General features: G+C 42.6%; 1 protein-coding gene across 2 annotated transcripts in view; it reads left to right on the top strand.

The window, feature by feature from the left end:
• LOC144689791 (protein kinase C epsilon type) overlaps positions 1–18,043 on the top strand; it is a 689,374-nt gene that overhangs the window by 203,729 nt on the left and 467,602 nt on the right. For both annotated transcript variants that reach the window (XM_078557177.1, XM_078557176.1), the window contains exon 2: positions 1,008–1,071. In XM_078557177.1, coding sequence (XP_078413303.1) covers positions 1,008–1,071 — 64 coding nt within the window. The remainder of the gene's footprint in view (positions 1–1,007; positions 1,072–18,043) is intronic.

Genomic DNA, 18,043 nt, shown 5'->3' with positions numbered 1-18,043 from the left:
GAAAAAAATCTTTTGTTTAATGACAATTTAATGTAATTAGATTAGTGTATCTTTTTGAAGGTGAAGCACAATGTTACACTGAGTAGCTGTGCAGAATACAACATTTTTGTATTGACAGAAGGAATAGCAGTTTGTTGCTAAACAGACTTGAAATGATTTACTGATAGTGTCTGTCAGGTTATATCATGTTTGTTGTGATGATCCACTCATGCCTTTCCTGTGTACAGGAAAAAAGACCTTGTTTAATCCAGTAATGTCCTTGTTATTGTAAGGGTGCCAGTGCAAATGAGCCACATTAAACTATGTTGCCCTACTTGCTCTGGCAGGGTTATCTGTACTTCCTTTGAAACTCATTCGCTGCTCTGTAGGCTGTTCCACATTTTTATCGGAGCAGTGCCTAGTGCTGCCTCAGGGTAAGACATGTACACTTGAGACTTCAAAAGTGAATCATGAGTACGTGTTTTCTGGGGCCAATATGACATGTGGCGTGCCCGCACTCATTCAAGCATGTGTCACACCCCATATTGGTGTTAGGCTGAGATAACAATGATCTTCTTCCCACCTCTGCCATTTCCAAGATCCTTACATTGTTGCTGTATTTGATTTTGTAACTAGTCTCTTATGATATCTCCAATCGTCAAAAGGAATTATTGAAGTGCAAGTAGACATTTTCAGTGAATTACAGTTAGCTTACTTGGTTGTTCCTACTTGTCCAGTGATTGTAAGAGGGGAGGATGCTGAGGACATTCTAATTCTTAGGTTATTCCATCCTTTATTGGTAACAGCTCTGCTGTTTTACATCATTCATATCTAATTTGCATATATTATAAACTGAAGTGTTGGAACTAGTTTAAAATGAGCAGTTCACCATTGATGATATTGCATTTGTGGAAAAGGCTGTATTTTGGCCAGATTTGTGAAAAGAATGAAATTGAGAGTTTTGAGCATTTGTTCAATCTCAGTTGTCTGCATTATAATTGACTTTTGATTTTATTTATTAATTGCAGATAGACCTGGAGCCAGAAGGAAGAGTGTATGTTGTCATAGATCTATCAGGGTCATCAAGCGAAGGTAACGTTTCATTAAACAATTAGTCCAAGCATGACATCATCTTTGTTTTATTTTATTTAGCAACTCAAATATTCTTTAGCTTTCCCTTTTCACTGTCTTGTTAAGCTTTTCTCTCAATGACAGTATGTTAGTTGGTAAGCTCTCAGTACCACATTTTCCTCAAGCATCAATCAAAATAACTAATATAACAACATGTGACTGACTCATTATTTCATGGAGCTTTGAATGTTTAAGCTGTTTTCAGCTGTTCTGATGCAATGAAGATCATTTAAGGTCAACTAGAAGATCAATGACTGCTTCAAATCCAACATCTTTACATTATTTTTTAACCTTTCACCATCTGTAGTCAATTCCTTTGCCCTTCTATCAGATTTCTGAATGAACAGCCTTCAAGGTTGGAAGTGAAGGATCTGAATTTCAAAAGGATTTAATTATTTACACCCTATGGTACAACTACTGCTAAGTGTTATTTGAACTGTGTTTGGGTATGATGCACCCTATCAATTTATCTGCTCTATAAATAAAATATAGTTAACCAAAGTGGGGTTATGCTTTGTCTGCGCAGATATATAAGTATTTTGTTCATATTGTATTAGTTTAATTCTTGGAGTACTTGTGGATGTTTTACTTGCTTGGTGTCAACTCAGGAATGTTGTACATTGCTTTATTTCCAATTAATTGAAAATATTGGTGAAGGAATAAAAATGAGAATGTGCTACATTGCAGATGAAATGAAGTTTGGAGATGCTAAGGATTAAATCCAAAATCACACATATACAGAATGTGTGCCCTATCACTGAGCTGTATCCCTAAGGCTTTGCATTGCATCTGGAGAGAGGTTCTGCTAAAATATGCTAAAAACCACACATATAGTGAGCAGTAGCAATGTGGTGTTGGTGCAGATAATACACAAGGGTATTTTTAGCATCCGAGACATGCGGAATTACTGTCAGTAAATATAATGCGCTAGATTATTTGTACCTTACATTATGTATAGCTATTCCATTTTTTTAAATGAAAATTTCTGTATTTCTCTTGTGCTATTTTTAAGCATAAGAAAGGATCTTATTATATTTTTGCCCTTATGGAACAATCCTGCTTCAATAAGGGAATAGGATGGTTTACTGTACCCCTTGCTCACATTATTCATATCACCACTGGGAAGTGAGTCTGCTTCAAGCTTTGGAGGTTGCAGTGTGCTGATTGGAAAGATTTTAGAGTCTGGAGCTTTTTAACAATGACCTGCAACAGGCTTTGTGGAAAACAATTTTAAAAAATGTTCAAATTGATCCAAAAAAAATCCCCCAAAAGTCTTGTGGCACTGCCTGGCCAGTAAAACAGTGCAATAATAAAACTCTTGCAAGGCAGAAATCTACTATGGGCACAAGCATTAGAACACTACTTGTGAGCCAAAAGGAGCAGGAGTGCATTTCTCCCAGCAAAACCACCCACAATCTGCCCCTTTCCTGTGATCTACTGAACCTCCCTCCAAGCCAGTGACCTTCCCTTCTTCCTCACTGCCATGCTCTGAGCCCCTTCACAATGTGCTGATCTTTTCCGGTTGCTGGAGTCCATCTCTGCACTGTCCCTGGTTGTGGCCTTTATCATTGTTGGCTTTGCCGTCTGGCAGGTGGACAGTCTGACTGGCTGCTAGGTGGAAAACAGATGAAAAAATAATAATGAACTCCTGCCATTAAATTTGGCTGGATATCTGCGTTCCTGGAATTTCTGGGTTCCCCACCCTCTGTCCCTCGCTTGCAAACAGTGCTCCGCCTTCTTCCCCCCCCCACCCCCACCCCCCCGTAAATATTGGGGTCGGAAACTCCCAATTTTTCGAATTAGCTAGTGGAACAAAAAGAAATCCGAATAAAAGCAAAATAGTGAGGATGCTGGAAATCTGAAACAAGAACAGAAAATGCTGGGAAAAGTCAGCAGGTCTAATAGCTCATGTGGAGAGAAAAACAGAGTTAATGTTTCGAGTCTGTGTGACTCTTCTTCATAAAAGCTTTGAAAATTGTACAAAAGTTGTGCATCGTTTCACTCCAGTCTGACAAAGAAAATAAAACATACCCAGTGTATTTATGGTTATTTTAGGGGCAGCTTGAAATGTCAGCCGTTGCATCAGTGCCAAGTTTTTGAAGAAACCAATAGCCACTAACTGCTCTGACCAGAATATTCTAATCAAGGCATAACCAGTAAAATCATTCTTCTGCTGTTCTCAAATGTTTTGAAACTATGGATACTGGCATCAGTTAATTAAGGGGGAAGAAAGTAAATAGCGTTTGCTGTTTGGAATGGGCCATTTTGAATTTAATGCAGGTAAAATCGGGATCAGAATATGTCTGAAGTAAATTGGTGATCTCTGGTGTTAGAATGTAAACCATGTGCCAGTTGTCTTTTGTCACCATTGCAAGGCTGTGGTATCTTCATACTTTTGGGTAAATATTGAACCTTATTTTGCCTGTTTTACAGGCACAAAATAGGCACTGTGAGATTCAGTTTCGGGAACCAAAGTCATGTGCCCCATGCACACCTGAAATACATTTGACTGAAAATTGGATCGGGCCTTTTTAATCAGGTGTCCCCAGTAGTTGCCTAAATTATTTTTATTTGTTCATGGGGTGAGGGCGTTGCTGGCAAGCCCACCATTTGTCACCCATCCCTAATTGCTGTTTAGAAGGTGTTGGTGAGCTGCCTTCTTGAAGCATTGCAGTCAATGTGGGGTAGATACACTTACAGCACTGTTAGCAAGAGAGTTCCAGGATTTTGACCCAGTGACAGTGAAGGAACAGCGATATGGTTCCAAGTCAGAATGGTGTGTGGCTTTGACGGGAATTTGCAGGTGGTTTTGTTCCCATGCACCTGCTGTCCTTGTTCTTCTAGGCAGTAGAGGTCATGGATTTGGTAGTTGCTGTTGAAGGAGGCTTGGCCAGTTTCTGTAGTACATCTTGTAGTTGGTACACACGGCTGCCACTGAGCACCAGTGGTAGGGGAATTAAATGTCTAAGATGGTGGATGGGGTGCCAATCAAGCGGGCTGCTTTGTCCTAACTGGTAATGGACTTTTTGAGTGTTGTTGAACTGCACTCATCCAGGCAAGTGGAGAGTATTCCATCACACTTTTGACTTGTACCTTGCAGGTGGTGGATAAGCTTTGGGGAGTTTGGAGGTGAGTTACTTGCTGCAGAATTTCCAGCCTCCCACCTGCTCTTGTAGCCACTGTAATTACGTGGTTGATCCATTCTGGGCTCTTGTCAATGGTGACGCCCAGGATGCCAATGTTGGTGGTGCTGTTGAACGCCAAGGGCAGATGGTTAGATTCCCTATCTTGTTGGAAATGGTCATTGCCTGGCACCTGTGCAGTGTGAATGTTATTTGCCACTTATCTGCCCAAGCCTGACTATTATCCAGGTCTTGCTGCATGTGCGCACAGTCTGCTTCAGTATCTGAGGAGTTGCGAATGGTACTGAACATCGTGCAAACATAAGCGAACATCCCCACTTATGACCTTATGACATAGGGAAGGTCATTGATGAAACAGCTGACAATGGTCAGGCCCAGGATATTACCCTGAGGAATTCTTGCATTGATGTCCTGAGATTGAGATGATTGACCTCAGTTGTATCAAACCACCTCAAAGTCTAAAAGGAATGAAACCGGATGGACCATTTGGCATTGACTTAGGCATGGGAAATGGCAACAGTAAACTACACCAGATGAACTACAGCGGTTCACCACCTCCCCATGATCTCTGGCTCCTTATCCCGATTTCTGACCGCTTTGTGACCTCCAAAATGCTCCCATCCTGTTCTCTGAATACCTGCACTCTTTAATCTCCATCCCCTCTATCCCCATGTTCCTGACACCCCGTCCCAATCTCTGACTCCCCTCACCGCTTACCTGGTATCTGTTCCCAGGCTACTTTCCTGCCCAACAGACACACAGCCTGTCAATCATCTTGGCTGTCAGAGAGGAAACCTACTGAACAAATTGAAACAATGACCTACAGTTAAATCTTCCGGGTCACCCAGAAAATCTGGATTTCCCGTCTGAGAATTCTCCCCACTGCCACACCCCCCTCACCTCCGCCCCATCTCTTCACAAGTAAATATCAGGGCCAATACGTGTCTCAGGTTGTCTAAGTGAACACACCTGATTTTAACATAGAACAACATCAAGTTATAATGTAAGAATGAGAGACACAGAGAGAGCAAGTGAAATTCTAAATGGAAGTTTTGATTGAGCCTACACAGCACACACAGTATTATTACTGATAACCCAGCAGTGATCTTTTGTGACATTTTGTAACAGAGACCTTTATCAGATTAGCTTGTCCACATGGACCCTGTAGTGCATGTGAACACCAATGCAATCTAATTTATCTTTCTTGTGCATTCCCTGGAAAAGACCCAGAGCTGTAATTTATTCTGAAATAAGATACATTTGTGAGGGATGCTCAGAAAAAATTGTAGGGTGATGAGACAGTGAAGTGGAATAGAATACTTTTAAAAATTGCTTTTTATATTCAAAATATTGAAAAGATAAGAATGTTCCAAGATCCCTTCAGAACATGTTTCCCATCTGAATACTACTGATTTTCAGCCCTGTAACTATTGTAATTACAGTTGACACAAATTGCAAAGGCACTTGTTAAAACTCTAAGACATCTTAATTAAATTGCTGTAATCATTTGCAGGATGTATGACAAAGGTTGAAGCTAAGCAGCAAAGGAATAACAAAGATGAAGAGTTTAGGCAAACAAACTTGGGGCAGTGTGTTTGATTCCCTGATTATCATCAGCTTAATGCCCTTTTAATTATTATAAACAGGAGGTTTGGAGCTACAACCCCAGCCCAATTAGGTGAACTATTTTGTTTGCACTCTTTATGGTCTTATCAACTCACATTATTATTTTTAGCAATTTATGTGTTTATATTCCCAGCTCGCTTAGCCCTTCTATCCCATTTACATTTTTATCTTCCAAGGAATAGATGGTTTTCTTACTCATCCTACAAAAAGGAACTATCTCACACTTTGCCTTAGTGAATTTAATTTCCAATTTATCTCCTGACTATTTAAGCTTGTTAATGTCTTATTGTATTTTGATGCAGTCTTCCATATTATTAGCTATACCCTCCAATTTGGCATTACCTACAGGGCTCATTGCTAGAACAGAATACAGAGTACTTTACACACATCTGGTCTCCATAACATTCGACATAGACCAGTTGGGTCAAATAGTCTGTTTCTGTGTTGTGGATTCTATGCAACATATAATACATTGATGCACCTTGAATACAGGCAAAATATTTGTAAGGGTAGCTTAATGTTCCTAACAAGTAGAATCTCAATGGCAAACACAGCATATATGCCACCAGTGGAGTTATTTAGTGGAGCTTGTGTGTGACTAACTAGATACTTGCAGTGCAATATGATTTTGCTTTAAAATGTGAAATTTTAAAGAGCTCTAGTCTATGAAATAGGCTGTGGAATACTCTGTTTAATATTTAATGTATTTGTTTCAAATTCTTCTCCACTTAAATGGAAGCCTGGACATGTTTGTTTTAATGGATTAGCACTCTATGTGGTAAAATGTTAAATGTTTGCCTGATAACATCCCAGAGCATAAATCTTTAAATTATTCAAATATACTTGAAATATTCTAGGTATGAGAATACAAATATACATCATCATTTCTAAATTTAAATTTTCAATTTACTGTATGAGGATGGTCTTTAGTTGGTTGCAGTTACAATTAGAAACCGTGGCAGAGAAATAGTCAATTGTCTTATTCGCCAATAAAATGGTCAAATATGTACATGGGGGACTTGAAAGCATCTCCTTCCCTAATTATAACATATTCTGAACACATATTGAGTTCTGGTTGGTGGCTTTGAATATTAAAGCTATCCTTTACTTCAGGGGTTCAGAATTCTCAGAAACTAAGGGCAGAGTTCAAATCCCCCCCACCTCCCCCCCCAGGAGCATGTTGGGATGTGGTGGTGGGTAGGGCCTGTAGAATCAGGAAGGAAGGCAGGAGGCAGAGTTCCTGTTGCCTTCCCAACTCCCTCTGGTTAAATCAGGGACGAAGAAGATTGAGGATGGCCTTTCTGTCCTGAGGCCAATTGAGACTCTTAAGTGGCTGAATAATGGCCATTTAAGGGCCTCATCCTGCTGCTGCTGGTATTCTACCAGCAACGGGGCAGCTGTACACCACATGGGGAGGCCACCCATAAAGGTTGGCAGCTACTCTGCAGAGAGGGGTGGGGGTCATGGGGTGAGGTTGAGGCCCTCCTGTTCAGGCACACTGTGACCCACAGAGAGCATTTCCCTCACAGCAAAGGACTGCTCTAGTTGAAAAACTCCCCGTCATTCGCAATGACTCCTTCTACCCCCTTGCTAGAACCTGCCTGACTGGCCCGATAAACCCATCCCACTCACCAGGTGTTCCCGGATTTGCTGCAGTACCAGGAGTGGCCCCCAGTCTCGGTGGCGCTGCTGGAACTGAAGAACCTCTGCCCTTCCGATTGGCCTCAGAGACTGGCTCTTCGTCTTTACAGGCAAGGAAGCCTCGATAGCAGGCAGTTAACTGATTGATTCACATGTCATGCTGTTGGTGCTTCCAAAAATGACTGGCGGAATGGCTTTACAGACATCATTTGAGCCCCCAGTTTTTAACTCATCATTTGCTCTCTGGAATTTATATATATGTGTGATATACAATTTTGTAGCCTCTCTGCTTTACCACAGGTTTGGCAGCAGGAACAGTTTTATCTTTTAAGAGAAAAGAGGAAGAGGCACTGCTGTGGGAGAAGACTAAGGCAGTGGAATTAGTTTGAATTGCTTTAACAAAGAACCAGCACTGACACAATGGATTGAATGGCCTCCTTCTTTGCTAGATGGCTCATGGTTCTAATAAAATTGAACAAAAAGGAACTAATCCAAAGCTTTCAAGACTCAGGTATCATTGTGTAGGTTGACACATGAAGGGCTGTTGTCACATAGCCTAACATTAATAAACGGGCTGGAGTAAAGGTCAAAATCGTTGGCGGAAAATACATAAAATTACTTAACAGAAGCAATGAATGATGACATGAGCAGGAGTGGAGCCTGTTATCTTGCCATTGCAAGATAACACTACCACATGATTAACAGGCCAATCCAAAAAATGGAATTAGTTGCAGTTTAAACCAGAATTAGCACAGAATTGAGAACTGCAGTTTATATTTATACTATTGCTTTACTTTGAAAAAAATAATGAATAATTTTGCCCAAATAGTGTGAAAGAAGAACAATGTTGTCCAAAATGTTCACTAAATGGGGTGTTTGGTAATGTTAACATTGTTTTGTGCTGGTTTCAGCAGTCCGCATTCTGTTATATCATTTCAATAGCAACTGAATATTTTCCTAAAATTTCTAAAATCTAGTGAGTAAACTAAAGTGGAGAATTCTTGTGTTGCAAACCTATTTGTTTTTTGTTAATGGATAATGACAACAATAGTCATCATTTTCTATTGTAAATATAGTTTTTACTGGGATAAGTTCATTTCCACCCCTCACCACTTCTTTAAAAGAACTTACAATTAAACTTAAAAGTTTCAGTTTTTGCTATGATTCCTAAAGCTCCATTTTCAGTGCCCTTTTCCTTCTTCATTTTTGGTTGCTATGTAGCACATATGATTTCCCAACCGGTAGGACAGTGAATGTAACTTTTGACTTACTGGTTGAAGGGGGCAAGTGACACAGGAACAGGAGTAGACTATTTCTCAAGCCTGTATCGCCAATCATTGAGATCGTGGCTGATCTTTGACCTAACTTCATAAACCTGCCTTTTTCCCATATTCCTTAACAACTTTGATTAATAAAAATTGATCAGTCTCAGATTTAAAATTAACTATTGATCTAGCATCAATTGTCATTTGCAGAAGAGCATTCTAAACGTCCACCACCCTTTATGTGTACTACTGACATTAGAGGTGACGTGAATTGTTAATCAATCTTTTCCCTTCCCTTTCAAGATAGTATGCTTGCCTTTGTAACAACAATACTTCATGAAGGAGATCCAAAACTAATCACTGACTTATATTGATCAGAAATAAATTGTATTTCAATTCCCCCGGCTGCCCCAAAGCACTTCACAGCCAATGTATTGCTCTGGAAGAATAGTCGCTACTATTATAAGAGTGTGACAGCCAATTATCAGACTGCAAACAAACAAGTAAAATGAGTGACTAGTTCACCTGCCTTTAATGTTGTTGATAAGGCATAAAGGAGGAGAAGTGATAGTCTCCTGCTTGCCCCTCGGAATGGAACCCTTAAGAAGTACTCTCTATTTCCAGGCCTCATTTATTCAAGTCATATAATTTTGTTAGGGAAGTGCCTGTTGCCCATAATGTGCACATCATTGATAGTAGCTGTGCACATTGAGATGCTTTCTTCATGTCTGCTCCCTCTTTGAATCAGTCTGGTATTGCTCAATTCTGACCTAGAAACATTGGTTAATATCCTTGCTGGGGTGATTAACCAACTACAACTATGTAATAATACATGAAGTACAGTGAATTTGAACTGGGACTGGGTCTCGCAAAGACCTGAGAGAGGCTAAAAATGCACAAAGGAAAAAAGAAGTAATGTGTTCAAGAAACAAGGGCAGAACACAAAGTCGTAAAGTAATGGGAAAATTATTGAGACCCACCATTTGTTGAATAAACCGACGCATGTAGCTATTTAAACAAAACCGATTTCCACATGACCCTTGAATGTTATGGATAATTAACGATTAATATGAAGATATATGTTTGCTTTGTGTGTCAAGTCCTCATGTCTGAATAAACAAAAATGAAAAAATAAACAATTTAGTGTGTAGGATGTTTGGTGTCAGCTAACACATCCAGGACTGTCACATCATCACACAGCGCTGTTTTGATTATGCTTCTTCCTCCTGCTTCAACCTCCTGTTATTAAATTACAATTGTCAAGTCTACGTCTTTATTGGTAATTACCAGCAGCAAATTGTCAGCTTGCCTGCAACAGGCTCAGTGAAGGTTATAATCCTGCTCTTTGCTTTCATGCATTGTGTTGCACTCTGTTTTTAGCTTTTATTTTTAACTGTGTTTTCCCTAAGAAAGGGAAAAAAAAGGATTTGATCCTCCCTTTTATTTTCCGAAGCTATCATGAATGCAGGTTGTATTAGTTGACATCTTCCATTTGGTAATCCTCCGCATGCTGAAGCTTGTGACTTCTGGAGAACATGGCTGAAATCAGGAGAGATTTGGTATATGATTATGGATATATCACTTAACCATTAATGGCTAGGGAATGTGAATCAGATAGAAGACTAACACAGACAATAAGGTGAAAGGCAGACAGGAGGGGATTTAAGGTAGAAATATGGACTATGCAATTCTGTGTCATTCTGTACAAAATAAAATGCCACTCAGCGTTTGCTAAACAACCAGGCATGTTTACTATTCTCCTGTGCCTTAAGTGCTCCTTTTAAACAAACTAAATAGGGTTGCCTTCTTACTGTTTTATAATTTAGCTATAAGATAATAGGCCTTGGTCCGAGTGTCTGCCAACAATCATTGCTCTAACTCTGATCAGCTGATTTTTCAATTTGGGCAGTGGCAGAGTTATGTGAATTATTACTTTGTGATCTGAACTTCCAAAGAGCCTTTTTTGCCTGCTCTGAGTTGTGCACTTGGGAGGAGCAGCAGATTTATGAAGATGTGTCTTTCCTCCTTTCCCACCCATGCCAAGAAATTGGCCGTTTCACCTGAATTTAAACTTAGCAGTGTTCCTGTAATCTGACTGAAATATTTCATAAGCAGTACAGGGGCACTTTTGGTCACTGAAGTTCCATAGCTCCTATGGGTGGAATAGTCTCGGATTTGCACTAAGGGCGGGAGTGGGCATGAAAAAAGACGCTTTACCCGCTGGCCACAATGGTGGGTTTTTGCGCTGTATCGTCCGCTTCCCATCTCATTAATTATGCAGCCACGGGAAACACACTTTCTCGCTAGTGGGCAGACTCCGATTCCTCTGTCACGCTGTTACCTCACCGCTTCCTCATGCAGGGCGCCATATTTAAACTGCAGCTGCACACACAATTCTCAATGCTTGCAGCCCAGGACTGCTCCGGTGAAGACATGGCCCCAAAACCCAAGAAGAGTGCAGCCCCCGATTCAGTGACACGTTCCTGTGATGCCATCTGGATCCCGTGGAGGCCCGCCACGATGTCCTCTATCCCCACTCTGGCCACAGGAGGCCCATCAGTCTCAGCGCTCCGGTTTGGGAGGCAGTGGCAGAGGTGGTCAGTGCCAACGCTGCACACAAGAGGTCGGCCATCCAGTGTAGAAAACAGATGGATGATCTTATCTGCACCGCGAGGGTAAGTCGACCATCTCATCAATCTCAACTAACACACTCACAAACCCATCACACATTCACTGGCATCTCATTCACTGCCAGCTCAAGGGACATCACCACTCACTCTCTCTCACATGCCCTCACATCTCCATCTGGCCTCATCTTCTCTGGAGACTGCCTTCTCAGCCCTCACCATCTCGAGTCCACTTGCACGGATCAACATGTGCCCCAGCACCACCCGGGGATACCCTCCTACCTCAGTACAGCCCTCACCCTGCAGTCTCTTCCCTTGCCCGAGGCCACTTTTCCCCCTTCCCCAAGCAAGCCCTAGCCCTGCAGCTGTTGAAAAGCCACCCCCGCCTTACGGCTGGTCTGGTAGGTAGAGACCTGCCCGTGAGTCCCCCTAAAAGTGATGTGGTGCTGCCTGTGAAGCCTGGCGCTGATGACTGCGAGTGCTGCCCGAAGCAAGGTCAGCAAACAAGTGTCAAAGTCCCGAGGGAAGTGCAGCTCGCCAGGTGTACGTTACTTATGTACAATTGTGAAACATGTCGGTGTAATTGCCCAGATGATCCAGCGTGGGGTGGGGGGGTGATTCTGGCGAGCAGGGCTTATGATGAAATGCTAAAGTATTGAAATTAGGTTCCCGATGTGTGGCAGCGGGAAATGCAGCCCGTCGTTGATGGGTGGAGCAGATGATTGCAAACTGGTTTCATGACGGCGTAAAACTGGTTTTTGGCCGCCTTGCCATATTTTCCATGCACATGTGCCATGACACCTGCCCCCAATGGGACCAGACAATTCCGCCCAATGATGTTATCTGCGATTTGCCTTTCCCTGAGCTATAAGATTTCATTGAAGTAAGTCCATCATTGCCATTAACTCTGGAGGCCTAATTTTAACCCTCTGTTTCTGAGAGAAACAAGTCAGGTGGGTGGTTAGAATAGTGGGAGATTTTTTCCTGCTATATTTCCAACATACTTCCCCCACCACCATTTAAACTAGACATTATTGGGGGCAGCCGAGACCAAAGTTTCTTTTAAAATTTAGTTGTTGTACGTGGCCTGTTTTTGCAGTGTGCTGTCTCTTTAAATTTTTTTGGATAGCCACCTACATGTTATTTATTGCAGAACAAGGCCTTGCAAGCTGCTGCCTGGCTGCGCACCCACATAGGTTTAGCGGGTATATTGGCTGAAAGAGCCAGTGTAGACTCATGAATATATTTAAATTGAGGTCTTATGGTGCAATCAAGACATAAATGCCATTTTAACACAAAATCGTGGAAAATCCTGCCAGGTGCTGGACCTGCCAATAAAACCTGAGCCACTGAAACCATTTTTAATGGGGTACCTACCTGCAGCTAATTGACACATGGGCTGAATTTTGGGGGTGGGGGGGTGGTTGTGTGGGGGCGGGCCACCATTTTACGTGGGCAGGCCAATTAAGGCCCGCCCAGCGTGCCGCACACCCAGAAGCGCTGAGCACTCCCTGTGTGGGCTGGGGGGGGGCGGGATTCCCTGAGTCGTTCCCTGCGCTCTTTCACACATGTGCGCAAAAGAGCGCAGAGATCTGGTGCCTCAGGGAGATCGGTTTGACATGTGTAAATTTAACTAAAGGGAAATAAAAACTTTTAAAACATGTCCCCTCATGTGACACTTTCACGTGAGCTGGGACATGTGAAAGAATTATTTTGAAAATTTTTATTGACTTTTAAAATCCTTCATCCACCCTCACCATGGATGAGGTTTCATGAAAAATGCGCTCTTTGCCTGGGCTCTTTGCCTGCCCACCAACCTTAAGGTTGGACAGGCAGCTCAGCTAATTGAATTAATTACTATTTAAATGGCCTTAATAGGCCTTTGACAGTTTGGCGGGCGCGCAGCCGACTCGGCTGTGTGCCCACCGACCTGAAAATCTAAATGACGCGCGGTGACGTCGGGACATCTGCCATTTTACGTGTCGGCGAGCGGGCCCTGCCCTCGCTCACCGACCGGAGAATGATCCTCTTGCCATTTGACTTGCCAGGGAAATTTCTAATTTCCAGATTGCTTGATAGGAAGAAAACAAAAGCTTTTTTTTTGCTTTAATGCCTAGAGTAAACTTGCTCAGTTTGTAATGGTTCTGTTGTTACTAATTTCATTTGAATGGAGAGGGACAGGTGGAGGGAGTGGAGCAGCAGCAGCCTCAGCAGCCCGAACCTCAGCAACAGCGGTGCCCACCAGAAGACAGTGGGCGAGGGTGATGTTGGTAGGAAGCACGCACACTGTATAGGCCAAGAACCACTTTTTTGGATCTATCTGAAGAACAGTGCATCAGGGAAGTGTCCTTATTCTGTGCAGATTCCTGCAGCCTGCTGGTTAAGTGGGGGTGGGGAATGTTTTTCCAGAGTCTGTGAAAGTCACCACAGTCCTTAACTTCTTTGCTGGTGACTCCTATCAATCTGCTTTCGGGGACATCAGCTGCATATTCAGGTCTGCAATGCGTTAAACAGTTCACTGATGCCCTGGGCTGAATTTTCACCGAGTTTGGATGACTCAGGAGCTCTTTAAAAATGGCAGGCGGGTCCCATTTGTGGGATTCCTGATCCATTCCTGGGCTGCCTGATTTTCAGGAGTGCCTTTAAAGGATGCAGGCTGGCTCCTGTCAAAAACCCCCAGCCCACACTCCTGACCTGGCTGGCTCCATTGCGTAGATAGGCACGTCTTACTCCTCCGAAATTTTCATGGAGTCAGTCCATAAGACCATGAGATGTAGGAGCAGAAGTTGGCCATTCGGCCCATCGAGTCTGCTGTGCCATTCAATGAGATCATGGCTGATCTGATAATCCTCAACTCCACTTTCCTGTCTTTTCCCATAACCTTTGATTTTCTTACTGATTAAAAATCTGTCTATCCTTGAATATACTTAACGACCCAGTCTCTACAGCTTTCTGCGGTAAAGAATTCCACAGATTAACTCCCCTCTGAGAGATGAAATTCCTCCTCATCTCTGTCTTAAATGGGTGACTCCTTACTCTGAGATTGTGCCCTCTGGTCCTAGGCACTCCCACAAGGGAAAACAGCCTCTCAGCATCTACCCTGTCAAGCCCCCTAAGAATCTTATGGGGAAAAGTTTTCCTATGGTGGGCAGGGGTGGGCGGGGACTGGCACGGAGCAGCTCGCCGCCTGCAATCGGCTGCGCGCTGCCATTTTACGAGGGCGAGCCAATTAAGGCCCGCCCAGCATAGCGCGCAGCTGGTAGTGCCCGGCGTTACCTGTGCGGGGGCGGTGGGTGGATGAGGAGGGAGAATCAGGGCCTGTGCTCTTTCACGCATGCACGGAGCTGCCTCATTGAGACTAAGTAGGTAATAAAACTGTTATAAAAATAAAGTAAAAAATTATTTTAAGATGTCCCCTCATGTGACAGTGTCACATGAGCTGGGACATGTTTGTGAAGTTTGCAAAATTTATTTAATTATTTTATAAAACCTTCAGGAAACATCATCCTGCCCGTGGATGAGGTCTCCTGAAAAATGTGAAGGCCGCTTGGGCTCTTCACCTGCCGCCAACCTTAAGGTTGGACCGGCAGCATTGTTAATAAGTTAAATTACTTTTTAAGAGCCTTAATAGCCCGTTGACAGTTCGGCGGCGCACGCCCGCCAAATGCAATATCAAAATGACGCGCGATGACGTCGGGATGCACACCTGACATCATCTCGCATCATTTTATGTGTTGGCGTGTTGGGCCCACCCCCACACGCTGATGGCAATATTTTGCCCTATATGTTTCAATAAGGTTGCCTCTCATTCTGCTATACTCCAATGAGTACAGGCCCAACCTATTCAACCTCTCCTCATAAGAAAATCTCCCCATACCCGCGGTCAACCTCGTGAACCTTTTCTGCACTGCCTCCAATGCCAGTACATCTTTCCTTCGAAAAGGGGAGCAAAACTGTTCACAGTATTCTAGGTGTGGTCCAACTAGTTTTTAAAGAGTTGTGGCTCATGGCCACTCAGAGGAGTCATGAACCCTAGTCTGCATGAGGGGACCTTTGAAAAGGCGAGCTCAAAAAGTGCTCCTCATGTTCCCTATGCCAAGCTATGGCAACTTCTATGCCCATTGGCTCACTATACACTATAAAAACGTCATTAGAAGAGGAAGACTAGGAGGAAGGCGAGGAAGCAGGAGAAGACGGAGGAGCACCTCACCTTCATGCAGCGAGAGATGTGAGGGATTGGCAATTTCAATGACCAGTTCATTCCCCTGCCCTGAAATGTACACAGAGTCCTTATGTTCCTATAAATGACCCAGATTTCAGGGAATCTATTTATAGTAGTTACTGTGGCTTATTGAGGGCACCATTCATCCAATATATGTATTATTTTTGATATATCAGTTTGCTGTGATTTCTTGCTACCATTGGAGCTAGTATAATTATTCATGTAGTTCTGTGTTTTGCTTAAAAGAAAGAAACCTTTATGACAACTAAAAACAAAATCCCATGGTAACTCATAGGTCCTGATTACATCCTTCAGCACTTCCTCCTGCATTGAAGAACATTCAAATCATTCAGCAACCTTCTATATCAATGACATTCTGACATTGCAGACTCAGAAGCTGCTATCAAACCACACTGTAGACCAAAGTGTGAAATGTGATAAACATGATTCATTTACTGAATATCAGGAGTTAAAATGTTTTGAGCCCCATGCTTGCTATGTCACAGGGCCTTGCCACCCACCTCCACCACACCAGATTCACATACCTAGTTAAAGTTGGAGCTTGCAATTCAGTAACAATGAAAGATTGAATGAACGCATATGACCTCCATTTATTAAGCTATGATGGCATTAAAGCCCTGTAAACTGAATGAAGGTTGTGCCAAGCTTGTATTGCCATTATAATGGTAGAATTAAATCTAGGTCACAGTTGCAGGTGTGACAGCTAAATCCATCATACATAACCTGGGAAGATCAAAATAACTTAATAAAATGTAGGGCAAAAAGAGGAAATTAATTTTTGAAAAGACCCTCTTCTTGTCCCTTTTTAAAATTTCTTTTGTGACAGACAAAAATTCAACAACTTTAGAAGCCAAGCTTGCTGTTTTAGATTTTAAGTGCAAATATCAGCTCTCCCCAGTCTGCAGCCAATGAACTTATTGATAAGATGTCAATGGTTCTACCAGGTAGCTGCAGACCCAGCCTGTTGCAGTTATTTTCATTGCAAGCACACTGACCCAGATCTCAGGGAAGCCTATTTTCAGTAGTTACAATGACTTATTGAGGCTTCTCACTGTCTAGAATAGTCCAATCTTTAGTCAGGGCAACATTCATGCAATGTATGTATTTTTGATGTGTCATTTTGACACGTGACTTCTGGTTACCATTGGAGCTAATGCTTATTCGTGTTATTTACCTTTTGCTTAAAAGAGAAAACTTAAATAAAAAGTAAAAACAAATCCCAGGGTAGTTCAGAAAAACATATTTAACCGTCTTTAATGCTTCCTTGAACAGAGCAGGAGCTAGGCAACTATCTTAAAAAAATGCCATTTTGATTTCTAAGTTGTACCTTTTCTGTCCTCTGATAAGACTGGAATTTCATTCATAGAGGCTGGAGAAGGCTATTCAGCTCATCGAGCCTGTTCTATCAATCATGGCTAATTCTTGATCTCAGTCTTGAAAATTTCAATTGGATCAGCATGCACAGCTTTTTACTGGAGAGTTCCAGATTTCCACTAAACTCAGTGCTTCCTGGTTTTACTCTGTAATGATCAAGCTCTAATTTTAATAAATTCTTTTTTAAAAATTCGTTCATGGGATGAGAGCATTGCAGCTAGGCCAGCGTTTATTGCCCATCCCTAATTGCCCTTGAGAAAGTGATAGTGAGCTGCATTCTTGAATCGCTGCAGTCCATGTTGTGTAGGTACACCTACAGTGCTGTTAGGGAGGGTGTTCCAGGATTTTGACCCAGTGACAGTGAAGGAACGGCGATATATTTCCAAGTCAGGATGGTGAGTGGATTGGAGGAGAACTTCCAGATGGTGGTATTCCCATGTGTCTGCTGCCCTTGTGCTTCTAGATGGTAGTGGTCATAAATTTGGAAGCTGCTGTTTAAAGAGTCTTGGTGAGTTGCTGCAGTGCATCTTGTAGATGGTACATACTGCTGCTATGCGTCAGTGGTGGAAGGAGTGAATGTTTGTGCATGGAGTGCCAATTAAGTGGGCTGCTTTGTCCTGGATGGTGTCAAACTTCTTGAGTGTTGGAACTGTACTCATCCAGGCAAGTGGAGAGTATTCCATCACACTCCTGACCTGTAACTTGTACATTGTGGACAGGCTTTGGGGAATCAGGAGGTGAGTTACTTGCCATGGGATTCCTAGCCTCTGACCTGCTCTTGTAGCCACCGTATTTATATGGCTAGTCCAGTTCATTTTCTGGTCAGTGGTAACCCCCGGGAAGTTGATAGTGGGGGGATTTCAGCAATTGAATGCCATTGAATGTCAAGGGGCGATGATTAGATTCTCTCTTGTTGGAGATGGTCATTGCCTGGCACTTGCGTGGCGTGAATGTAACTTGCCACTGGTCAGCCCAAGCCTGGATATTGTCCAGGTCTTGCTGCATTTGGACACG

The sequence above is a fragment of the Cetorhinus maximus genome, chromosome 14, assembly GCF_964194155.1.
Source record: "Cetorhinus maximus chromosome 14, sCetMax3.hap1.1, whole genome shotgun sequence".
Taxonomy (NCBI): Eukaryota; Metazoa; Chordata; class Chondrichthyes; order Lamniformes; family Cetorhinidae; genus Cetorhinus; species Cetorhinus maximus.
The sequence above is the reverse complement of the archived record's forward strand: the minus strand, read 5'-3'. Positions and strand labels throughout refer to the sequence as shown.